The sequence below is a fragment of the Neurospora crassa genome, linkage group I (assembly GCF_000182925.2).
Source record: "Neurospora crassa OR74A linkage group I, whole genome shotgun sequence".
NCBI lineage: Eukaryota > Fungi > Ascomycota > Sordariomycetes > Sordariales > Sordariaceae > Neurospora > Neurospora crassa.
In genome coordinates this window covers 9,116,832-9,136,945 of record NC_026501.1, presented here as the reverse complement: position 1 = coordinate 9,136,945, position 20,114 = coordinate 9,116,832, and the positions used below count along the sequence as shown (strand labels likewise).

The following is a 20,114-nucleotide window of genomic DNA, read 5'->3' as shown; positions in this document are numbered from 1 at the left end:
GGTACATGGGGGGAAAGAGGTGGAATCCATACCTTGTCAGGGTTCTGGTCCTGGTCGCGGTCGGCAGTGGTGGTGGCCGGTGAGAGAGGCTCCACGGTTGTCTGCTTGGCTTGTTCAACCGCCGGCTCGGATTCGGTGAGATCCCCGGCATCTGATAGGGTTGACCAAACTTCTTGTTCAGGGTTCATTGCGTGTCTGGGAGATCGCTGGTTGAAGCCCTGTTCAATTGGCTCGTTTTCGCTTTCGGCCACTTCAGCTGAAGGTGAAGGAGAGGCGGGCAGCTGGACATCTTCAGGATTGACTGCATGTGAAGATGGGTCGGTTTGGAATTGCTGACTGATGATGATATGTTCAATTGGCTCAATCTCGGACATAGCTGGAGGGGGAGAAGGTGGCAGTCCAATCTCTTGAGGGTTGAGTGAGTTGTCTTTCTCAAGCTGCTGGTCAAAGTCCCGCTCAATTGGCTTGATAACGGCTTCGTCAAGTTGTTCCCCAGCAGCATCAGAGAGAAGAAGAATCGAGGGAGAAGAGCATGGCAGTTCTACCTCCTCCTCAGGATTGACTTCAGGTGAAGCAGGTAGTTCCACCTCCTCAGGGCTCACCGTGACCTCCTCAACTCCATCCTTCACCCCCAAACCTCCAACTGCATTCTCACTTCCATCGGTCTCGGACAAAGCGTCTTCTAAACCCCCTTGTCCTTCTCCTTCTTGTCCTTCTTCATAAACATTCCCATGCCCACCACCCCCTTCGTGCCCTTCAGCGCCCGATTCCAATTCGCCTTGGCGCTCGTGCTCATCACCTTCTTCTCCTTCTTCTCCTCTCCCATCCCCGTCGTCTCCGACTCGTCCCTCCAATCCTTGCGACTCCCTATACTCATCGCCGTCTTTGTTCTCGCTAACATCCCCGGTTTGGGCTGATTCATCATACTCGCCGTCTCCGGATCCTTTGGTGGTCTCTCTGACGACGGTGTCTCCACGTTCGGGAACCCGTACGACGTTCCCGGCGCTGACACCGATCCCCCCAGCGGAGGAGGAGGAGGGGCACCCGATGACGTCGCTGGCGGGGAGAGCGACCCCAGACCCGATGATGTTCCCGGTGGAGATCCCAGTAGGGAATCGCCCAGTCCAAAGCTGGGAAGTTCCAGCTTCGGCATCACGGGCGGCTGTTGTATCGCTGGCGGCTGCGTCTGGGACGAGTGCTCGACGCTGTGTCTCCGACTGCTCGAGGATCGATGGCTGCTCGCCATGCCCAGGGTGACCACGCTCTTGAAGGACATCTTTGACTTTTCCTTCTTGTCTGTCGTCGTCGTGGTGGTAGTCGTCGTCTGATTCGAGTGATGGCTGTGATGCGAGTGCGCGTCCGTCACGTCCGTCGGCTCCGTCAAGTTGGCACTGGTCGTTGTCTCCGGGTGTGAGCTTGCCGGTCTCTCCTGGGAGACACTGGTCCTGCTGCCCGACGGGATGCTTAGCGCAGACATGGCTCTGCCCATTCTCGTCTGCGACTTGCTCGGCTTCCCCTCTGGCATCAGTTGGTCGGGGAACTGGTTGCTGTTCCAGCTCGACGGCCTCGACCCGTTCGAGTGCGCGCTCGCCGACGATTCCATGGGCGTCTGCGTCGCTGTGTCCGGCTCGTGGTGGCTGGGCGTAGGAGTCTTGTCGCTCTTGTCCTTGATCAGCCCCAGCGTCATCACCTTGTTGAAGCTGGCCATTCTCGACTTGGGCGCCGGGCTGGGATCCGGTCTCACCGGGAACTGCGACTGCTGTGGTGGCTGCATTGACGATCCAGTTCCCGGTCTCGAGTCCGTGTCCGGGGGAGGGGTCTCTTGGCTTATACTCTTCCTGGGCCTGGACATGCCCATCCCGGAGATCGTCCGATCCATCCTGCTGGGCTTGCTGGTGGCCGTTGCCTGATACGACCCGGACGAACCCGGTCTGCTCATCTCCGGCGGCGTCTCCCCCAACTCCGGGTGCTTGTCCTTCTTTGTGAATGCGCCCAGCCCGAGCATCTTCATCGTCTTGTTGGTCTTGCTCTTTTCCGACGAGTGCTGCGAATGGTGGTGATGAATCGAGCTTGATCCAGACCCCGACCCAGATCCCGGTCTCGACGGCTCCAGCACGTCCTGTTCGGCGCTGTTGAACCCCAAATCCGGAGTCTGCGTACCCATGCCCGTTGATGTCGAGTGAGACCTTGACATCATACCGAACGTCAGCCGGTCGAGCGTCTTGTGCTTCTCCTTCTCCAGAACCGGTTCGGATTCGCGGCGCTCCGCCATGTCCGGCCGTTGTTGTGAGGCGGCTGGGTTCATGCCCGTCAACGCTCGCTTCATCATTCCCGGCTTCGGCTGCGGGTGCGGATCCGGCGACACTTCGGGTCTCAGCGCTGGACTCTCGTGCGGACTGATTTCCATGCTGTCCGTCTCCTGCGAGCCCAGATCGATGCTCGGTCCCCGGCTGGTCGGCTCCCGTGTCCTCGACTGGTCCCGGGACTTGCCCGTCATGCTGAAGTTCTTGAACGCCGAGCCCATGCTCATCTTGCGTTCGCCCGAGTGCTCTGCCGTCGAGTCCATGCTCGACCGTGGCTTCGACGCTCCCGGGATCATTCCCGACACGGCTCTCTTCATCATGCTCGGCCTGCTGGATCCGGAAATCGACTCGGTCTCGGACTGCTGATCCAAGCTCGCTCGTGGCTTGGACGTGGTAGGAATCATGCCCGAGAACGCCCTCTTCATCATGGCCGACGACCCCTTCGGTTGCGTGATCGACGCAGTCTCCTGATTGATCGACTCCGTCTCCGCATCCGTCGCCGTTGCGGGTCTGTGATGATCCGTCTCCCCACCCACCGACGACGCCCTCGGCTTCCTGAAGTCCAGCTTGTCCAAACTCTTCATGCCCGTCATGGCGCGATTGATCATGCCCGGCTTCGGCGGAGGCGAAGTCGCCCCGTCCTCCAGCTCCGAGTCCTCGAACTCCGTCTCGGGAATCTGTTCCAGACTGGGCGCGCCCCTCGTCCTCGACAAGCCGCTCATCGCTCGGCGCACCTTGCTCTTGACCGGCTTGCTGGCTGACGGCGGGTACTTGGACGGGTCCGGGGGTCTGTCCTCGGCCGGAACGTCCTCCTCCCCGTCCTTGCTGAAGCTGTTCCTCGGGCTCGGCTCCGGACTGCTCGTTTGCGTGCTCATCTCCTTGGCGCTCGATGACGACTTGCTGCCTAAGAGCGAATTCAACCCCAGCTTCGGAATCCCGAGATTCATTTTTGATGACGTTGACGTTGACGTTGTCGATTGCGAAGAGCTCTTGTTGAGTGCGTTCGTTGTCAGCTGCGGTAACGTCACGAATTTGGGGGGAGTTGCCAGTCTGCTCATCTTCCTCCCTTGGAGTAGTCTTGAGGACTGCATGTTCGAGCTCAGAGGTTGGATCTTCGCCTACTTGTTGTTGATGCTTGTCTTTGGCCTTGTCGCCCTTTTCGCCCTTGTCTGACTTGGACTTGCTGCCGCGTCGGTAAGGCACGCCCATGAAGCGCTTCGCCTTGGTCGTCTCGTCCGCTGCTCCCGTCTCGGCGTCGTCGTCGTCGTCGTCGTCGAGCTCTTCGTCTTCGTCGTGGATGGAATTGCCGTCACTGTCGTAATGAGCCTCGCCGTCGCCACCACCTCCTCCGGAGGACGTCCTGCGAATCTTGGGGTTACCCTTAGTAACACTGGAGTTTCGCCTACTGCGACCCTGGTCCGCCGAAGAATTTCTGGTCTTTTCGACAACCAGCTGTTGAACCAGATCGGTAAGCTGAGCCAGCTGAGCATGGAGCTGGGCAACCTCAGCGTTCGGCTCCAGAGGCGGGCTCATAAGGCCGGAAGACGCCTGGGATCCCTTCTTTCTATTCTTCCTCTTCTTCCCAGACGCATCGCCGGCAGCGCCAGCATTGGCGTCTTGCGAACTGCCAGAAGAGGAGGGCTCCTCATCACCATCCGAGGCCTCCTGGTCCTCGGTTCCCTCAGTATCAACGGAAGGGGAGGAAGGCGTGGATTTGTCTTTGCCCTTCCGTCCTCTCCTGTTCCTTCTGGTCTTCTTGCCAGGCGCACTGCCAGAGGGCTGAGTGTCCAAGTCACCTTGTTCGGCCTCAGAGTTGTTGTCATCAACGTCCTCTTCCTTGTCGGTAGCAATAGCAAGGGACGAGTTTCTTCTCTTGCGGCCCTTCTTGCCAGAAGGTCTCACAGTACCACCAAGCTCCTTGTTGGCCTCCGAGGTAGGGGTGGCAGTATCGGAGCCAACATCAGGAATGGGCTTCGAGGGCACCTCAGGGATGGGTTCAGGGGGAGGGATGTCCTTAGGTCCACCGCCGATAGTGAAAGGATCAGACATGTTGTTGTATCGTGAGCGTGATGAGTCTAATAATAGAATATTAAAGTATTAGTTGCTGATCCACCGTATGTGATAAGCAATAGTAAGTGCTTGTGCTTGAGGATCTTGAGATGTTGTTTCTCCTGGAAGTGAAAAAAGGAAAAAAAATTCAAGTGACAGTGAGCAGTCCCAGGAGCAGACAGGGAGTATCGACCAGAATAGGGATAGCCTGTGTAGATGGATGTTCAGGAACGGGGGCGGTGACGGTAGGCCGAGCTAAAGGGGAGCTAGGGGAGCTTCCAGCCCCGCCCATCTTTCCCCCTGGCTCTGGCTGCTCCATCCCGTACCCCATTCACATGTTCGACATGGGCTTGAACACCGTTCCGCTCCCAGATCTGCAGGCATCCCCTTGCTCACAAAGTTGTTTGACCAATAAACATACCTGGACCCACTGAGTTTCCCCCCGCTGATAACCTGCGATCAGATTCCTGTAAAACACCAACATGGTTAGCAGAATCATCACCAGTCTGTCCACTTGCGCGGCCCACCTCGATGTGTTGCCCAAGCGGCGTCGGCGTCCTATAACCGGACCGTCCTCTGATCGGGCTCGGCGATGCTCTCCCGTGCAAGTCCCTCCCGTGCAACTCTGGCCACATGCTCGGATGTCCAGGCTCCTGTGGCATCGTAGCCTCTTCATCAAATTCCTCGGGCCACGCATCCGGCCAATCCGACTTCTTGCTCCTCTTCTTCTCAGCAGCCAGCTTCTTCTTCTTCTCCGCTCTATCGGTACTGGCCCTCTTGAGCGCATAAATCGGTCTCTCCTCTGCATTGGAACCAGTCTCTGCGGCCCCGGAGGAATGAGTTGAGCCAACAACACTGGTGTGCGAAGATGTCGGTGAATCGCCAACGTCAAAGGTAGACCTGCGTTGCAAGAAGAGCGCCCGCTCGAGCTTTTCTTTCTCGGCGATCTTGGCTGAGCGCTCAGCTTCTCTGTTCGCACTGACAGTTCTCATGCGCCGTTCAAACTCTCCATCGGCAAACGGGTCAGCGGCTTCAAGGGCCTTGTCCAAGCTCATAGCGGGAGGGCTGGCAATGCCCCAGCCTGCGCCCATGGTAGGTGACGCCGGATTGGACATCTTGCCGGCCTTGCCCTTTTCCTTCTTAGGATATGACCGTCTCAGCAATCTAGGCGTGAATGTGTCTGATGTCGGGGAGACTAGATCTGGCGATACTGTAGCTAGTTGCTCCTTTATCTTTGGCTCCTCCTCAGGCTTGCCCTTATCATCGGTCTGGGATTCACCTTGCTGCGTCGAACCTTCCAAGGCGGCTTCGACGGGAACGGGATCTTCTGCAGGTTGCATGTCCATGGGAGTATCTGCTTGAGGGCTGATTGGCTGCTCGGCACCACTTGTCAGAGGTTCAGTGGTGTTGCTGCTCTCAGGTGGGGCAGTTTGGACGCCTTGTTCCGCATCACCCTGTGGCTTTCCTTGGTGGCCATCAGAGATATGCTGCTGGGGTGTGGGTGTCACAGAGCCGTTTCCATCCAACTCGTTTGTAGCCGTTTGCCTTTCATCGACAGTGGTGGCCTCGTCGTGTTTGGTTGCGGGGATCTCTGGCTCTGGTTCGCGCTCAATGGTGGCGGTCTCCGTTGGTTCCTCAGAGGCACAAGGGGAGAGGTCGCGGCTCCTTGGGAGAGGTATTTCTTCGGGGAGGGTGGTGTTTTCATTGGCCGTGGATCCCTGGGGGGGCGGGACTTCTGCTTCAAACCAAATGTCAACAGGGCTATTCCTCGTCTCTACCTAGGTAACAAAATGTTTTGCGTACTTGATTCGCTTCCCGGAGCTGTCTTCTTTTCACTTGGTACGGCGTCGCTCTTTACCATTGGCCAGGTGCTGTGTCGGTCGACTCCGGGTCCATCTGTGGGTTTTGCTGTGTCAGAAATGGTTGGTCCCTTGAGCATGCTAGCAGCAGTGCTCTTGTTCTTCTTGTTCTTTTTCTTCTTACTCTTCTTTGGCTTGCTTGCGGGTTCAGCCTCTAGCTCCAGCTCTTTGGGCTCTTCGGTTTCAGGTGCTAGTGTTGTTTCCAGGTCAGCTTGTGTTGTCGGTAATGGCGCCTCCGGCTCCACGTCGGCTTTGCCCTTCCCCTTGTTTCTCTTCTTCTTCTGTTTCTTTTTCTTACCCTTCTTCTCAGTTGTGCTGGGTTCACCTTTGACACCCTCCAATGTAGGTTCCGGTTCAGTTTCCGCCAGTTTCTCCGGTCCGGTCTGCGACTCATCAGCACCCTCAACCTTCTCAACCTCCTCCTCCTCCTCCATCTTCACCCTCTCCAACCTCTTCTCCAACTCATCCCCTGATAATTCCTCCTGCTGCTGCTGCTGCTCCTCCCCAAGCATCTCCCGCTCATCACTCGAATAATAATTCCTCTCGTCTTGCACCGGCACATCCGACGGGCTCGGGGCCGAATTGCTCCTAAAGTTCCTTCCCAAGAAAGCCGTGACACCAGGGAATGTGGGTAATCTAGTCAGCGAGTGCCTCTTTAAATTAGTACCGCCCGGCGAATATTCGCTGACATCGTCGTCATCTTCGTCATCCAAGTCGTCCAGGTCGCCAAGCGTGCCCCACTGGTTTTCAGGGCTGGCTACTCTCATTGGTCGCTGACGCTCAGGCTCAGCGACGAGACCGCCTCCGAGGATGGAGTCTTCTTGAGTGATATTGGCGGGCTGGGGTTCACCGCTGGACTCCTGATTCGATGGAGACTCGGTGTGCTTGTCTTTGTCGGTCGAAGTCTTGGAGAGTTCATCTTTTTGGGCTTCGACATCAGGAATATTCTCGACCTCATCGTTGACCGCTTCGAGGTTGGCTACCCTGGAGCTTGGGCCTGGAATGCCGATCCTGAGCTCTTGGCGAGGCGTGCTTTGGTCGGATGTGGTGTGATCGGCAGGTACGTCTTCAGGAACGTCACGCTTCTCGGTTGGAGTATCCGAAGATTCGAACGAAACTCCTTTGGCCTTCTTGCTCTGCTGGGACAATTAGTCAGTAATCTGTAACACCCATTCGTAGAAATCGTGGACAGTACCTTTTCGATAGACTCCAGTGCGTCCTCAATTTCCTGTGGAACTTGCTCCTCTTCATCCTCATACTGCGACGACGGGCCTGGCACAACCTCCTCGGGCTCCTCATACGTTTGACCCTGCTTCATAGCCGCATCTCTCTTCTTCAGATACTGCAACACCCTGAAGGAGCTCTCGGGGCTCAAGCTAGAAGTAGCCTCGGAATCGCCCGCAAGGGCCTTGGCAATCTGCTCCTTCTGTTCCGCATTGGCGCCGGACAAGAAACTGGGAGCGTCTGATGCAGCCACCGTAGAAGCGTCATCCTCGTCGCACATGTCCTCGTAGATGGTCTCAGCTAGCTTGTAGTCAATTTCGTTGGGGTCATTGTTGCCGATAAGCATGGGGGACTTGGCCTGATTGTGGGAGGATGGCTTTTCGTAGATGTCGGATGGGTGAGCGGCTTCGGAAGAGTCGCGGCGGACGTGGCCTACAATGAGTTCGTTGGAGGCCGGGAGAGGTTCGTCTGTGAAAACCATGTTAGCTTTCGGCAAACTTTCCTCGAACGGATATTTTGTACCTTGAGTCTCGCTCTCGTTCCACGGTTGACTAGGCGCAATCTGCTTGGCCAGTGACTCCTTAGCTGGCTGGGCACCAAGGTCAGGCAACGGGGACTTTGGTTCAGGAGAATCTTCCCTGCTTTCTGGCAGTGGCGGGAGTTCCGAGGGATCCTCGAGACTGGGAGCCGTCTCCATGTCCTCCGAACGGCTGCTGGATCTGCTCTCTGGAAGTGCTGGCAGGTCAGAGAGCGGCGTGCCGCTTCTGCTTTCCGGCAGAGCTGGCAGGTCGGCCAAATCTCGAGACACCTCGTCACCCTTGACGGCGGCGGGAACAGGGAAGTCTTCTTCACTGATGTCAGACATCTGAGTAGGTTGTGTCTCTTCCCAAGCAGGCTGCGTGAATTCTTCGGGCTGCCACGTAGTTTGCGTCTCCTCCTCTTCGGGGAAGTTGCCAGCTGCAGGAGAGTCAGGCAAGGCAGGAAGGAGTTCGAGGTCTTCATCAACGGGAAGTGCTGGCAGATAAGAGAGGTCCTCTTCAGCAACAGGGACTTCGGTGATATCCTTAACAGCTTCCTTGGCGATGGGGGATTGAGGTACAGCCACTGGAAGCGAAGTCTCTTGATCGGGAGTGCTACGCCGGCTTTCCGGCAGTTCAGGCAGAAGATCCAAGTCTTCGTCAGTCGGAAGAGGAAGAACCTCTGGTGAGATGACCTTGGGCAAAGAAGGCTGTGGCTCAGGAGAATCATTTCTGCTTTCAGGGAGCGCAGGGAGGATGTCGAGGTCCTCATCGACAGGCAGGGCTGGCAGCTTGGACAGGTCGGCCTGCTCAGGAGTGTTGACGGGTAGAGAGACCTCAGGTTCAGGCGACTCGTTTCTGCTCTCTGGCAACACAGGCAAGACATCCAGATCCTCATCAGCAGGCAGAGGTGGCAACTTGGACAAATCCTGTTCCTGCTCCTTCTCCTTCTCCTTCTCCTCCTCAGCTTGCTCGGGAATGACAGCCGGGACAGTCTCAACTTGCGGCTCAGGCGACTCGTTCCTACTCTCCGGAAGCCCTGGCAAAAGTTCGAGATCCTCATCAACAGGCAAAGCCGGAAGCTCCGAAAGGTCAAGCTGCTTTTCAGACTCTTCAGCTTGTGGCACCTCCTGGTATTCCTCGACTGGCAAAGAAACAGCTAGATCGGGAGAACTGCCGCGGCTGTCAGGTAGGGCAGGCAGAAGGTCGAGGTCCTCATCAGCGGGCAGTTGAGGCAGGGAATCAAGCGGTAAGTCCGTCTCAATCTTGAGGGGCTGCTTATACGAGACTTCGTCGACGACTTCTTGATCGTAATGGTCAGGGAAGTACTCCTTCAGATCCTCCATCGGCGGCTCCACACCCAGGGTGGGCATTGCCGCACCTGGCGAAGCGTATCCCGATCCCTCATGGCTTACAGGCAAGGAAGGCAAGGCCCAAAGACCGTCGTCAGATGGCAGGCGGACAGTCTCAGGGTTGATGGAAACAGGTAGCTCGGATGTTTCTTCGGTAGCCTTGACGGGTGAGGAAACCTCTTCAGTTGGGATATCAACAGTGACAGGCGAGGCATATCCCGAACCAGCGCGACTTTGAGGCAGTGAAGGCAAAGCCCACAGACCGTCATCGGACTCAGCTGGAAGTGGCACGGACTCAGGCTCGGGGATAGTGATTGACAAGACATCCTCCGTGTCCTTGGAAGGATGTTCAACCTCTGTGCCGACTGAAATATCCGTCGGCTGGGCCACTGGTGCCGCGAACTCTTCTTGGACAGGAGAGCTGGGACCACTTTCAGGCAGAGCGGGGAGGAGGTCCAAATCTTGGTCGGTCGGGAGTGGCAGAAGTTCAGGGACAACTTCTGGGACAGTCTTGGAAATATCCACGGGGACGACGTCAGGAACAGCCTGAGGAATCTCGGTCGGAGAGGAAACCGGGAAAGCAAACTCCTTAGCAGGCGAGACGGGAGCACTCTCCGGAAGAGCGGGGAGGAGGTCCAGATCTTGGTCGGTCGGGAGTGGCAGAAGTTCAGGGACAACTTCAACGACGGGTTCCTTCTCAACGACTACTTCAGTAATTGGCGAGGGAGCGAGAGAGGCGTGCTCCTTAATAGGCGAGACGGGAGCACTCTCCGGAAGAGCAGGTAGGAGATCCAGGTCCTCGTTGTCCGGAAGAGGTAGATAATCAGGGACAACTTCAACGAAGGGTTCCTTCTCAACGACCGCTTCAATAATTGGCGAAGCAGCAAGCGAAGCGTGTTCCTTTGTAGGCGAAGCCGGACTACTTTCAGGCAGCGCCGGAAGGAGATCCAAGTCTTGATCAACCGGGAGTGGCAGGAGTTTAGGGATAACCTCAGGCACTTCTTCAACAACCGGTTCCTTCTCAACGACCGCTTCGATGACTGGCGAAGTAGCAAGCGAAGCATGTTCCTTTGTAGGCGAGGCAGGTCCACTCTCGGGAAGAGCAGGCAGCAAATCCAAGTCTTGGTCTACAGGAAGTGCTACATTTTCAGGCTCAGGGATGATTTCACGGACACCCTCCGACCTTGCCTCGGGAATAGTCTCCTTTTCGAGCACAGGCACCGCTGGGGAAGCGGATCGGGCGACATGCTCCAATGCTGGCGAAGCAGGCCCGCTCTCAGGAAGAGCAGGCAGGAGGTCCAAGTCTTCGTCCACGGGCAATGAGACAGTCTCCGGCTTAGGCTTAGGCATAGACACCAGTTCTTTAACGATCTCGTCATCGACCGCGGGAACGAGTTCGACTTCAGCCTCGATCTCCTCGAGAAGCGTAGGGGCAGCGACAGGAGAAGTAGCAAGCGAAGCATGTTCCTTCGTAGGCGAAGCAGGCCCGCTCTCAGGAAGAGCAGGAAGGAGATCCAAGTCTTCATCAACCGGCAATGAGATAGTCTCCGGCTCAGGCACCTCCAACCCACGGCTTACTTCCGAAACAAGCTCAACCTCAGTATCGACCTCCTTCTCAGTAGCAGGAGCAACGACAGGCGAGGTAGCGAGAGAAGCATGTTCCTTCGTGGGTGAGGCAGGGCCACTCTCAGGCAGCGCAGGAAGCAGGTCCAAGTCCTCATCAACCGGAAGCGCTACTGTCTCAGGCTCAGGAATAATGACAGGCGAGGCGGCCTTCTCGAGGAGGACGGGCGAAGTGCTTCTCTCCGGAGAAGTATTGCCACTTGCAGGGAGCGCGGGCAAGAGATCGAGATCCTCGTCAGCTGGGAGTGTGATAGTTTCGGGAGCAACTTCGATTTCCTTCGGCGCATGTGTAGCTTCTTCGGAGGCCAAGATAGGCAAGGATGGGGTGGTCTCGGTTGTTGGAGAGGTAGCGACGCTGTCTGGTAGAGCCGGGAGGAGATCAAGATCTTCATCGACCGGTAGCTTGATGTTTTCCGGAACTGAAACCTCACGCTCAACGACCTTCGACGTCTCCTCAACTACTTCCTCCACGAAAGGCAGGGATGGCATAATCTCGGTTGTTGGGGAAGTAGCAAGACTGTCCGGAAGGGCAGGCAGAAGATCAAGATCCTCATCGACAGGAAGTCTAACAGCCTCCGGAGCCAAGACTTCCGGAGCCACAGTAGTTGGTACTCCAATAACGGCCTTCGGCATCTCCTCCGTGTCCTTAGCAACATCTGAAGCCGAGATCGGCAAAGAGACGGGCACAGTGTCAGTAGTAGGGGACGAAGCGACGCTATCAGGCAACGCCGGAAGGAGGTCCAATTCCTCATCAGCGGGAAGCTTAATGTCCTCTGGAAGGTTGACACTCCTTGGGACAGGGAGAACGTCCTCGGCGGGAGTTGAGAGAGCGTCGTCCTCACCAACGGAAACAGGTGAGGCAGGCTCACGAAGAGTAGGCGAAGAAAGGCCACTCTCCGGTAGCGCTGGAAGGAGATCCAGGTCTTCATCAACTGGGAGCTCGACAGTCTCAGGAGCTGGGATCTCAAACTCCTTGGGAGCCTCAACCACCTGAGGAATCTCAGCAGCCGGAACCTCCTCAACAACCTCTGGAGCAACTGCCGGCAAGGAAACAGGCACAGCAGACTCGATTGTCGGCGACTCAGGCAAAGCCGGCAACAGATCCAGATCTTTATCAACCGGGAGTTCGACAGTCTCAGGAGCAGGAAGAGCCTTCTCAGTAGAAGCCGGGCTGGGGATTTCGGCATGCTTGAGATCCTCATCAACGGGTAGATCAGTTGACAAATTTACGGGGGTGACGATAGGTGAACCAGCATCACTCTCAGGAAGGGCCGGGAGGAGATCCAAGTCCTCATCAACCGGAAGTCTGACAGTCTCGGGCGTGAAAGTATCTTCCAGAGCAGGAAGAACTGCTTCACTTGGCACATCCTTTTCAAGACTCTCCATTTGGGGCGCAACAACAGGCGAGCCAGCATCACTCTCAGGCGCACTGTCCGGCAAAGCAGGCAGCAAATCCAAATCATCATCCTCCGGCAGCTCAAAGCTCTCCGGGGGAGGTAGAGCCTCCTCGGTATCAACAACCGGCGCCAACACAGAAGCAGCAGTAGCAGTAGCAGCGTTTCGCTCAACAAGATACAAAGGCTTGATCTCCCTCATCGAACCCTCCCAACTGGTCGGTCTTGGCCTGCTGCTCCTGACCGGGAATTTCCCCTCGGAAGCAGCAGCGGCGTCACCATGGGCACTGGATGGCCTTGAAGCGGGTGACTGCCCCCAGGCTTCAGAAGGTGGAAGTGAGTGCACTGACCCTGCCCTCTTCTTCCCCATTAGACGGAACTGGATAGGGACGGCGGTCTGGCTTGGTACTCTCACTGGGGCAGTCCCATCCAGTGCACTACGGCTGCGAGTGTGACCCCTCTGTCTCCTGATCAGGGATTGGGTGCCCATCATTGCTGCTACGGCGGCCTTGAATGCAGTGCCTGAAGAGCTAGACGTAGGTGGTGGCGTAGAGGGTCTGCTTTCCGGCAGTGCTGGAAGCTGTTCGAGATCAAAGTCAAGCGGCGAGGGCAAGTCTGCAAGGTAGCGGTACCCAGGTCCCGTGAGAGTAGGGTAAGGAGGCAAAGGAAGAAGATCGCCATATTGAGGGTCGATGGCTGGGGTGAATGGTCTGTGGACAAGGACTTCAGGGTCGATAAACCGAGAATCCGTGTGTTGCAGCTGGGTCGGCTCGGGGGCACTGTCCGAACCGGCGTTGCTGCCGTATAATTTTTCCTCCTCATCCTCCTCCTTCTTATACTCAGCGACGGGGGTACTATCCATGGAGGCCTGGGTGGCATTTGGGCGAGGGAGACTCTGGGCCTCCGCGTCTTTGCTGTCAGAAGCGGTCGCAGCCTCAGAATCCTCTGCCGAGCCGGCACCTGCGCCATGGGTGCCGGCATTACCTAAAAAATACTCATCCTCGCCGTTGCCCTTCATCTCGGTGGTGGCAATAATGTGATGATCATGCTTGCGGTCCGATGTCGAGTTATTGGTCTGATTTTTCAAGAACTCGATGAACTCATTGCTGGGTCGGCGGTCCGCAACACCATTTTGCTCGGTACTAGCCTTCTCGCTTTCCCTCGCATTTTCATCCGAGGGATTGGTCTGGGAGTTCTCACGCTCCACAACCTCGAACGAAAACTCCTTTCCCAACCGATCTGGCGGCTCTCTGTTGTCCGGGTTGAATGTCCCCGTTGGGTTCGTCGTGGTTTCGTCCTCACCAATTTCCGCTTTGCGCAGAATGGACTCCCACTCGTCGCCTATGGAGGACTGAGTTGCCATGGCCTCACGGCGCCAAGTGTAGGTATCGGCATGAGGCTCGGGGTTGGGGTGTTCGCCGCAAACCACATCGGCGAAGTTGTCGGAGAAGGTGGGACGGTAAGGAGAGAAGATTGATGGTTCTGCGAGACTTTTCGGGAGCTTGCGCTTGGGTTTAATGGGGCTACTTGCGGATTCATCGAGGATCTGTAACTGGGTTAGCAATCAACATCATCCTCTATCAACATGGTCAATTCTCACCTGACGCGTGGCCTCATTTTGCTTCTCTTCATGGGATTCTCCCTCGGGAAGCGCACTCTGCTCCTCCTCCTCCTTGAGCTCCTCTTTAGCCTCTTCATACTTGGGCTCTTCAGTCGCCTTCGGGCCCTCGGGTTCGTCAATGGTAATGGCGGGAACTGGAGTCGCCTCATGGTGCGGCTCCAGGTGCGGCTCCGGATCGGGATGCGGGGATTGGCGGGGTAGCTCAACGTCCGGCTGCACCTCGGTCTTTGTTGGTGCAGCAACGTCAGCCGGCTTTGTCTCGGGCTCGGCCTCCCGCGGTTTCTGCTCTTCAGGCTGCTTCTCTTCAACAACCGGAGCTGGAAGAACCTCAACCTTTTCCTCAACTTCAGGAGCAAGGCTCTTCTCCTCCGCAGCCGGGACCTCAGCCTTCTGCTCGGCGGCGGCTTTCCTATCCTCAGCGACCTTCTGAAGCACCGCACCAGCAAGCGTTCCCCAAGCAATGCTCGCCTTTCTTTCCTTCTTAGGCTGTAGGGCGCGCTTGATCGCTTCCACGGCCGCTTGCCTCGACCTGTCCACAACAACGTGCGTCAACCCGGTATCAGCAACGGGCTCCACCCACCCATCTGACTTGACGGACTCCGTGTCTTCATCCTTGGGGGTCGGGGCGATGATTTCGATTTCACCGCGGGCGTTGAGGATGTAGTTTGGCTTCTTCGATTCGTCGACAGCAACGGGAGCTAGCCTGGATTCCTCATGCTCCACCTCGGACTCGCGGACAGCTTGTCTTGCGCGCTCTCTACGTTCGCGTTCAGGAGTGGGAGTGGGTGCCGGCGTGGGTAGCACTAGATTCAGCAAGGGCCTCTCCCTCTCACACGATGGATCTCTCGAACTAAACATCGGCTGACCCGTGGGCGCATGAAGGCTGGAATGATCCTCCGCCGGCCTGAGGAACCTGTGCAGGTCTCGTGGCAATATGACATGATCGATTCTCACATCGGCATCGGGCTCGGCGTACTTGCCCTTCTTGGGTTTTCCATCATCGGCAGGATCAGCTGTGGCCCAGCTAGGTTCGGCCGTGATGATCGTTGGTTCCGCTGTGACAATGACAGGTGTCGGCGGTCCAAACACTGAATCGTCATACTTATCCACGACTGATCGGGCAGGCGAGCTGCTGCGCAAGCGTTCCTCCCGCCGGCTGGAAACATAGTCACGATACCACTTGTTGGCTTCAGTCTGCGGATCTGGCGTTGGTTCCGCTTCGCGAACGTAACTATATTGACGGCTCCAGCTACGAGCACGCTCGGGCTCTTCGGTCGCGTCACGTAGTGGCTCGGATTCGCGAACACGGCTTCCCGCACGGTTATGGCTTCGGCTCCGCTCACGTTCAGGTTCCTCTGCAATCAACGTCTCCTTGTCGGTCTCGGGAATGGTCGCTTTGTCGGCATCTTTGGTGGTTGGCTGCTCCGATGCGTTCCTGCTCCTACGGATCTCTTCTTGACGCTGCTGGATCTCGAACGAGTCACGACGAGTTACCCTCTCACGAATTTCAAGTTCCGCGTCGGTTAGTGCACGGGTTAGTTGACGGCGCTTGGGAGGCGAGAAATCAGGCTCGGGAACCGTGTAGACCTGGGGAGTTAGTGGCCTAGCCGGGGTAGCAAGAACCGGCGTAGCGAAAGCATCATCCGGAACCTGAAATTGGAATGGGTCAATTACGCCGCTGGGAGACTTCGAGAGGGATGTTCCTGGAGCTGGCGCTGCCTTGGAGTCGTGACTAACCTGGTCCTTGGGGGATTTCGAAGGCTCTAGCACAGCCGGTTGGCTGGACTTGCGTGGTTCCTCGTCCTTGGGCTTCTCTTGCCGTTGCTCAGCGGCTTCAAGCTCGGCCAACTTCCTTGCCCGTTCCTTTTCGAGCTCGAGTTCCTTTTGCATTTCGGCGAGAAGTCGGAGGGTCTCGGCGCGCTTAGCACGTCTCTCCTCCTTGCTAGGCTTCTTGGGCTTCGGGTCCAGAGTATCGCCCATACTCTCTCGCTTCTTCTCCGAGACTGATCGGGTGGGCTCTTCGACCTTGGGCTTGGGCTCGTCTTTCGGAACGTCGCGCTCGTTGATGATGGTAACAGGTTCACGCTTGGGACGGTGATGCTCCTCTCTTTCCGTCTCCTTACCTGCGTTGGAGCGCTTTTCCTCCGGCGACTCATCCCTCGTCTGCCGGCTAGTGCTGCGGCGCCTAGGCTCAACATCGATAATCATGTTCTCCCGATCAGCGCGATATCGAGCATCATACATCCGGCGCTCCTCCTTGTACTGCATTTCACGAGCCTCTCGGACACGACGTTCGTACTGCTCACGGTAATCGGCTTCGTCACGGAGGCGCCTAGCTTCCTTGGCGACAGCCTCAAGCGCAGTTTCACGAGTCTCAAGCTCTCGTCGGGCAGCAATAGCGAGATCCTCCGCCTCACGACGGACTTTCTCGAGGTGCTCGCGCTCTTGACGCTCCCGCTCAGCCGCAGCTGCGTCGCGTTCCAACGCTTCACGGCGGGCCTTGTCAATGGCTTCCTGAACTTCGCGTTCCTGAGCTTCGCGGCGGACCTTCTCAATGGCCTCCTGAACTTCGCGTTCGTGAGCTTCGCGGCGAGCCTTTTCAAGAGCTTCAAGTTCCTGTTGAGCGGCAGCGGCAGCAGCAGCGCGTTCCTCAGCCTCCCTCTCCATCTTCTCAAGGGCCTCACGCGCTTCCCGCTCTTCGCGCTGCCTCTGCGCGGCAAGTTCAAGAGCAACAGCAGCGGCACGCTCCTCTGCCTCCTTCTTCTCGCGAGCCTCCCGCTCAGCAGCCTCCTGGGCCTCGCGCGCTTCACGTTCCCGCTTGATGGCGGCGGCAGCACGGGCCTCCCGCTCTTGGCGTTCCTTTTCAAGACGCTCCTTCTCAGCCTCCTCGGCTTTCCGGCGCTGCTCTTCCTCCTGCTGTACACGTTGCTTGTACTCGGCCAGAACATGGTTGGGGTCCAGGTTGCGATCCTCCTCGTCATCTCGTCGGTATCGGTCCTGGAAAAGGGCAGTTCCAATGAGGGTTGCGGCGACGCCGGCAGCAGCTGGATCGGTAAACTGGGGGACATCGGAGGCTAGGCGGGTGTTGCGGTCTTCAAAGTCGTGCCAATCGTCGAACTCGAGGTCATGGGTCGTAGGAAGCGGTACTTGGACATGGACGGGGACCTGAGAGGTGTGGGAAGTACGAGAAGTATGCGACAGGGCGTGAGAGTGGTGAGAAGTATGAGATGGATGAGCGGATACATTGCTCTGAGCACGCGAGCGATGTTGTCGGTAGTTGGAAGGTGGCGTATCATCTCGGATTACTTCATGTTTACCAGCTGCATTCCCCATGGACTTGGCCAAGGCAGAGTCGGCCGTCATAAGCCTACCATCGGCGGATCTCTGGCGCGGCATGGGGTGTTCTTCCAGAGCGCGAGTCGAGACCGGAACACGGGGCTTGGGGGCCTGGATAGCAACAGTAACGGGTCGTGACGTGATCAGAGGTGAGCCGGATACCAGAGTTGGACTGGTGACAGCATCGAACCTGCGGAGATCCGGGGTAGCGATCGGGTAGTGCATCTGCGTCGGTGTATCGAGTTCGTCTGTCGGGGTCGGGTAATCCGGAAGAGGATCGTTCTCGAATCTGCTAAGCCAGGGCTTCGACTGACGGGGTGGAAGCACATCTTCAGTCGGTCGAAACCCATTCAGGGGAGTCACAAGACCGTGCAAGGAGTTGACGGGACCAAACTTGGAGGGATCGATGGCCTTGTTCCTGATATAGGGTTTCTGGGGGCTGATGGTCGGTGGTGGCGGCGCGGGAGCCGGGGCCGGGGAAGAAGACAGCTTCTCGTCCGAGTATTGAGGTGATGAACCATAGGCAAGGTCAGAGTCACTAGCGCTGGCCTCTTCCGCGTTGTCACCCGAGTCCGAGTCCGAGTCCGAGTCTGAAGCCGTATCCCAGCCCTGATCATCATCACTTTGCTCATCGCGCTTGGAGGACTTGGAAGGAGCAAGACCGCGGCGTCCATTCCTCCTCGGATTCTGGCGACGGAAGTTGGAGATGGCGGTTGCGGCACCTACCAGCTGGGATGGACGTTGCTTGCCCGCCCTTTCCAGATCACGGAGGTTGGAAGCCCTAGCAAGGTCAGAGATCTTGCGCCCAAGTTCGATAATCTCCTCGTCGGTCGTTGTTCGCGCCAAGTTGGGTCGGCCATCGGGCGTAAAGAGCTCTGGATCATATTCGGGCTGGCCATGGTAGGGCTGCGCAGGGTGTTGATAAGCATGGGGTTGCTGCTGATGGTATTGCTGATGCTGGTGTCGATAATATGGCTCGGGCTGCGCATGTGGGTGCTGTGTGGGTTGCCCTGGTCGTGGTGTGGTCTGGTCCGAGTGCGCATACTGATCCTGGGGCACATATTCTGGGCGCTGGTATTCGTGCTGAGGTTGCTCGTACTGTGGATGATCCCTGTACTGATCCTGGTTGTGTTGTTGATACTCCTTGTCGTGGTGGGAGTGTTGGGAATAGGTCTGGCTAATCTTCCTCTGCGGCCCGCTCCTTCTCCTGGCGCCTCTTTGCGACTCGAGGGACGACCTGGACTGGTACCCGCCATAGGCCAGGTTGCTGTCGATGGAGGACGAGGAGTAGTTCTTCTTGCGAAAAGATCGGCGCTTCCGCACTTTTTTGGAGGATGCCAAGGAAAAGAAGGAGCGGAAGCCCCATCCCGTGTTTTTGGGGGCGCTGTCCTCGTCGGAGGAGGTGACGGCGGAAGACGAAGTGCTGGAGTTGGCGCGGGATCGGTGGGTGGAGGAGGGGCCGGCAGTTTTGGCAGCAGTTTGGCCGACGGCGGCGGCGGCGAGGGCGGCAGCGGCAAGCTGTTCTCTGGACTGGCGGCGGTCAGCGCGTCGGCGGCGCTCCCTCTCGGGGCTCCGGCGGCGTTGGTCTCGCGGAATCATTGTTGACCGCTTGGGTATAGGAAGTGATGTGTTTCGTTACGGGCCATTCATTTGCGGTGGGCGATGTGTATGCGTCGTCGTTAATGTTGCTGGCAATTGGTAGGGGGTGTCGTTCATTCGTTACAGTCGTTCAGTTTCGTTGTGTGTTTGTCTAAGCTTCTTTTTCTTCGCGTAATAATGGGGTATCGAGAGTCTTTTTTGCGAAATACTACTACGGCTAGGATGGTATGGTAAGCGATCGCGATACTAAACACTATGTATGGTTGATGGTATGGGTATTTTGGTGTTATTTTTTCGGTGAAGTTGTGTTGTCTGTGTTTTTGGATCATCACACGCACGTACGGAGCTGAGAGCTGAGAGCTGAGAGCTGCTGTCTCGGTCTGGAGGCTGGGGGACGGGGGACGGGGGACGGGGGTGGACGGGACTGGGGTTTGGATCTCGATTTTATGGATTCTGTCTGTGTTTCTTCTTGGTGAAGGGTCCCCACGGGTAGCGAGCGTAACAGCGAACAGCGTTCACAATGGGTGAATGAGTTTAGTATTTTCCAGGGTATAATGGGTCGTGGTATGGTATGTAGAGGCAGTTAAGAGTTATTGTCGTTGTTGTGTGTTGTATGAGGCTGGACCCTTGACGGGCACTCTCTATTCAGCCCTGCTGTAAGGAGTGTGTGTGTGTGTTGTTTGTTGTTTGATAGAGTGTTGAAGAGTCCCGTCCTTTCTTCTTGAAAGATGATGGAACGGTTACAATCAAGCCAGGGAATTGCCTGGGTACACTAGTGCAGAGCTCCTATCCACAAGCTGAGAAGAAAGGAACAAGCGCCGAAACCGACGATGCCCTGCGTGGAGACTTGAAGACCAAAAAGACCCCGATTCCGGTTGCTACGTAACGTGAACCAATCCCCCAATTGGCCCGTTTGGTGATATGTACACTTGGGACCCGCTCATTAGATCTCAGGTGGCAGGAACAAGCACTCAAGCAGCGAACCCAAGGAAGGCGTCGAGAGGCGTCGCCAGCAGTGTGCCTTGAGTTGCCCAAATTAACAAGAAGACGTGAGACGGCAAGAGGGCACTAGACTGCATGGAGAGAGAGAGAGAGAGGGGCCGTGCTTTTTTCCCTCTTTCCATTTTCCACTTCTTGGGATGAACACGACGTTAAAGGTTCCCACTCGGCGGGTGAAGGAGCGATCCCTGTCATCCTAACTGGGATCTCCACGAATCGAAACATACAAAACAACAA

General features: G+C 56.9%; 1 protein-coding gene across 5 annotated transcripts in view; it reads right to left on the bottom strand.

Moving 5' to 3' along the window:
* NCU02793 overlaps positions 1 to 19,388 on the bottom strand; it is a gene marked incomplete at its 5' end in the record, with an annotated part of 34,205 nt that extends 14,817 nt beyond the window's left edge. For 2 of the 5 annotated variants that reach the window (XM_011394731.1, XM_011394728.1), the window contains 6 exons: positions 33 to 4,378; positions 4,774 to 6,087; positions 6,156 to 7,350; positions 7,407 to 7,903; positions 7,958 to 13,868; positions 13,923 to 18,886. In XM_011394731.1, the coding sequence (XP_011393033.1) occupies positions 33 to 4,378; positions 4,774 to 6,087; positions 6,156 to 7,350; positions 7,407 to 7,903; positions 7,958 to 13,868; positions 13,923 to 18,878 (18,219 nt within the window). The other 3 variants (XM_011394730.1, XM_011394727.1, XM_011394729.1) reach the window with 3 other exon arrangements.
* Positions 19,389 to 20,114: the final 726 nt, after the last annotated feature.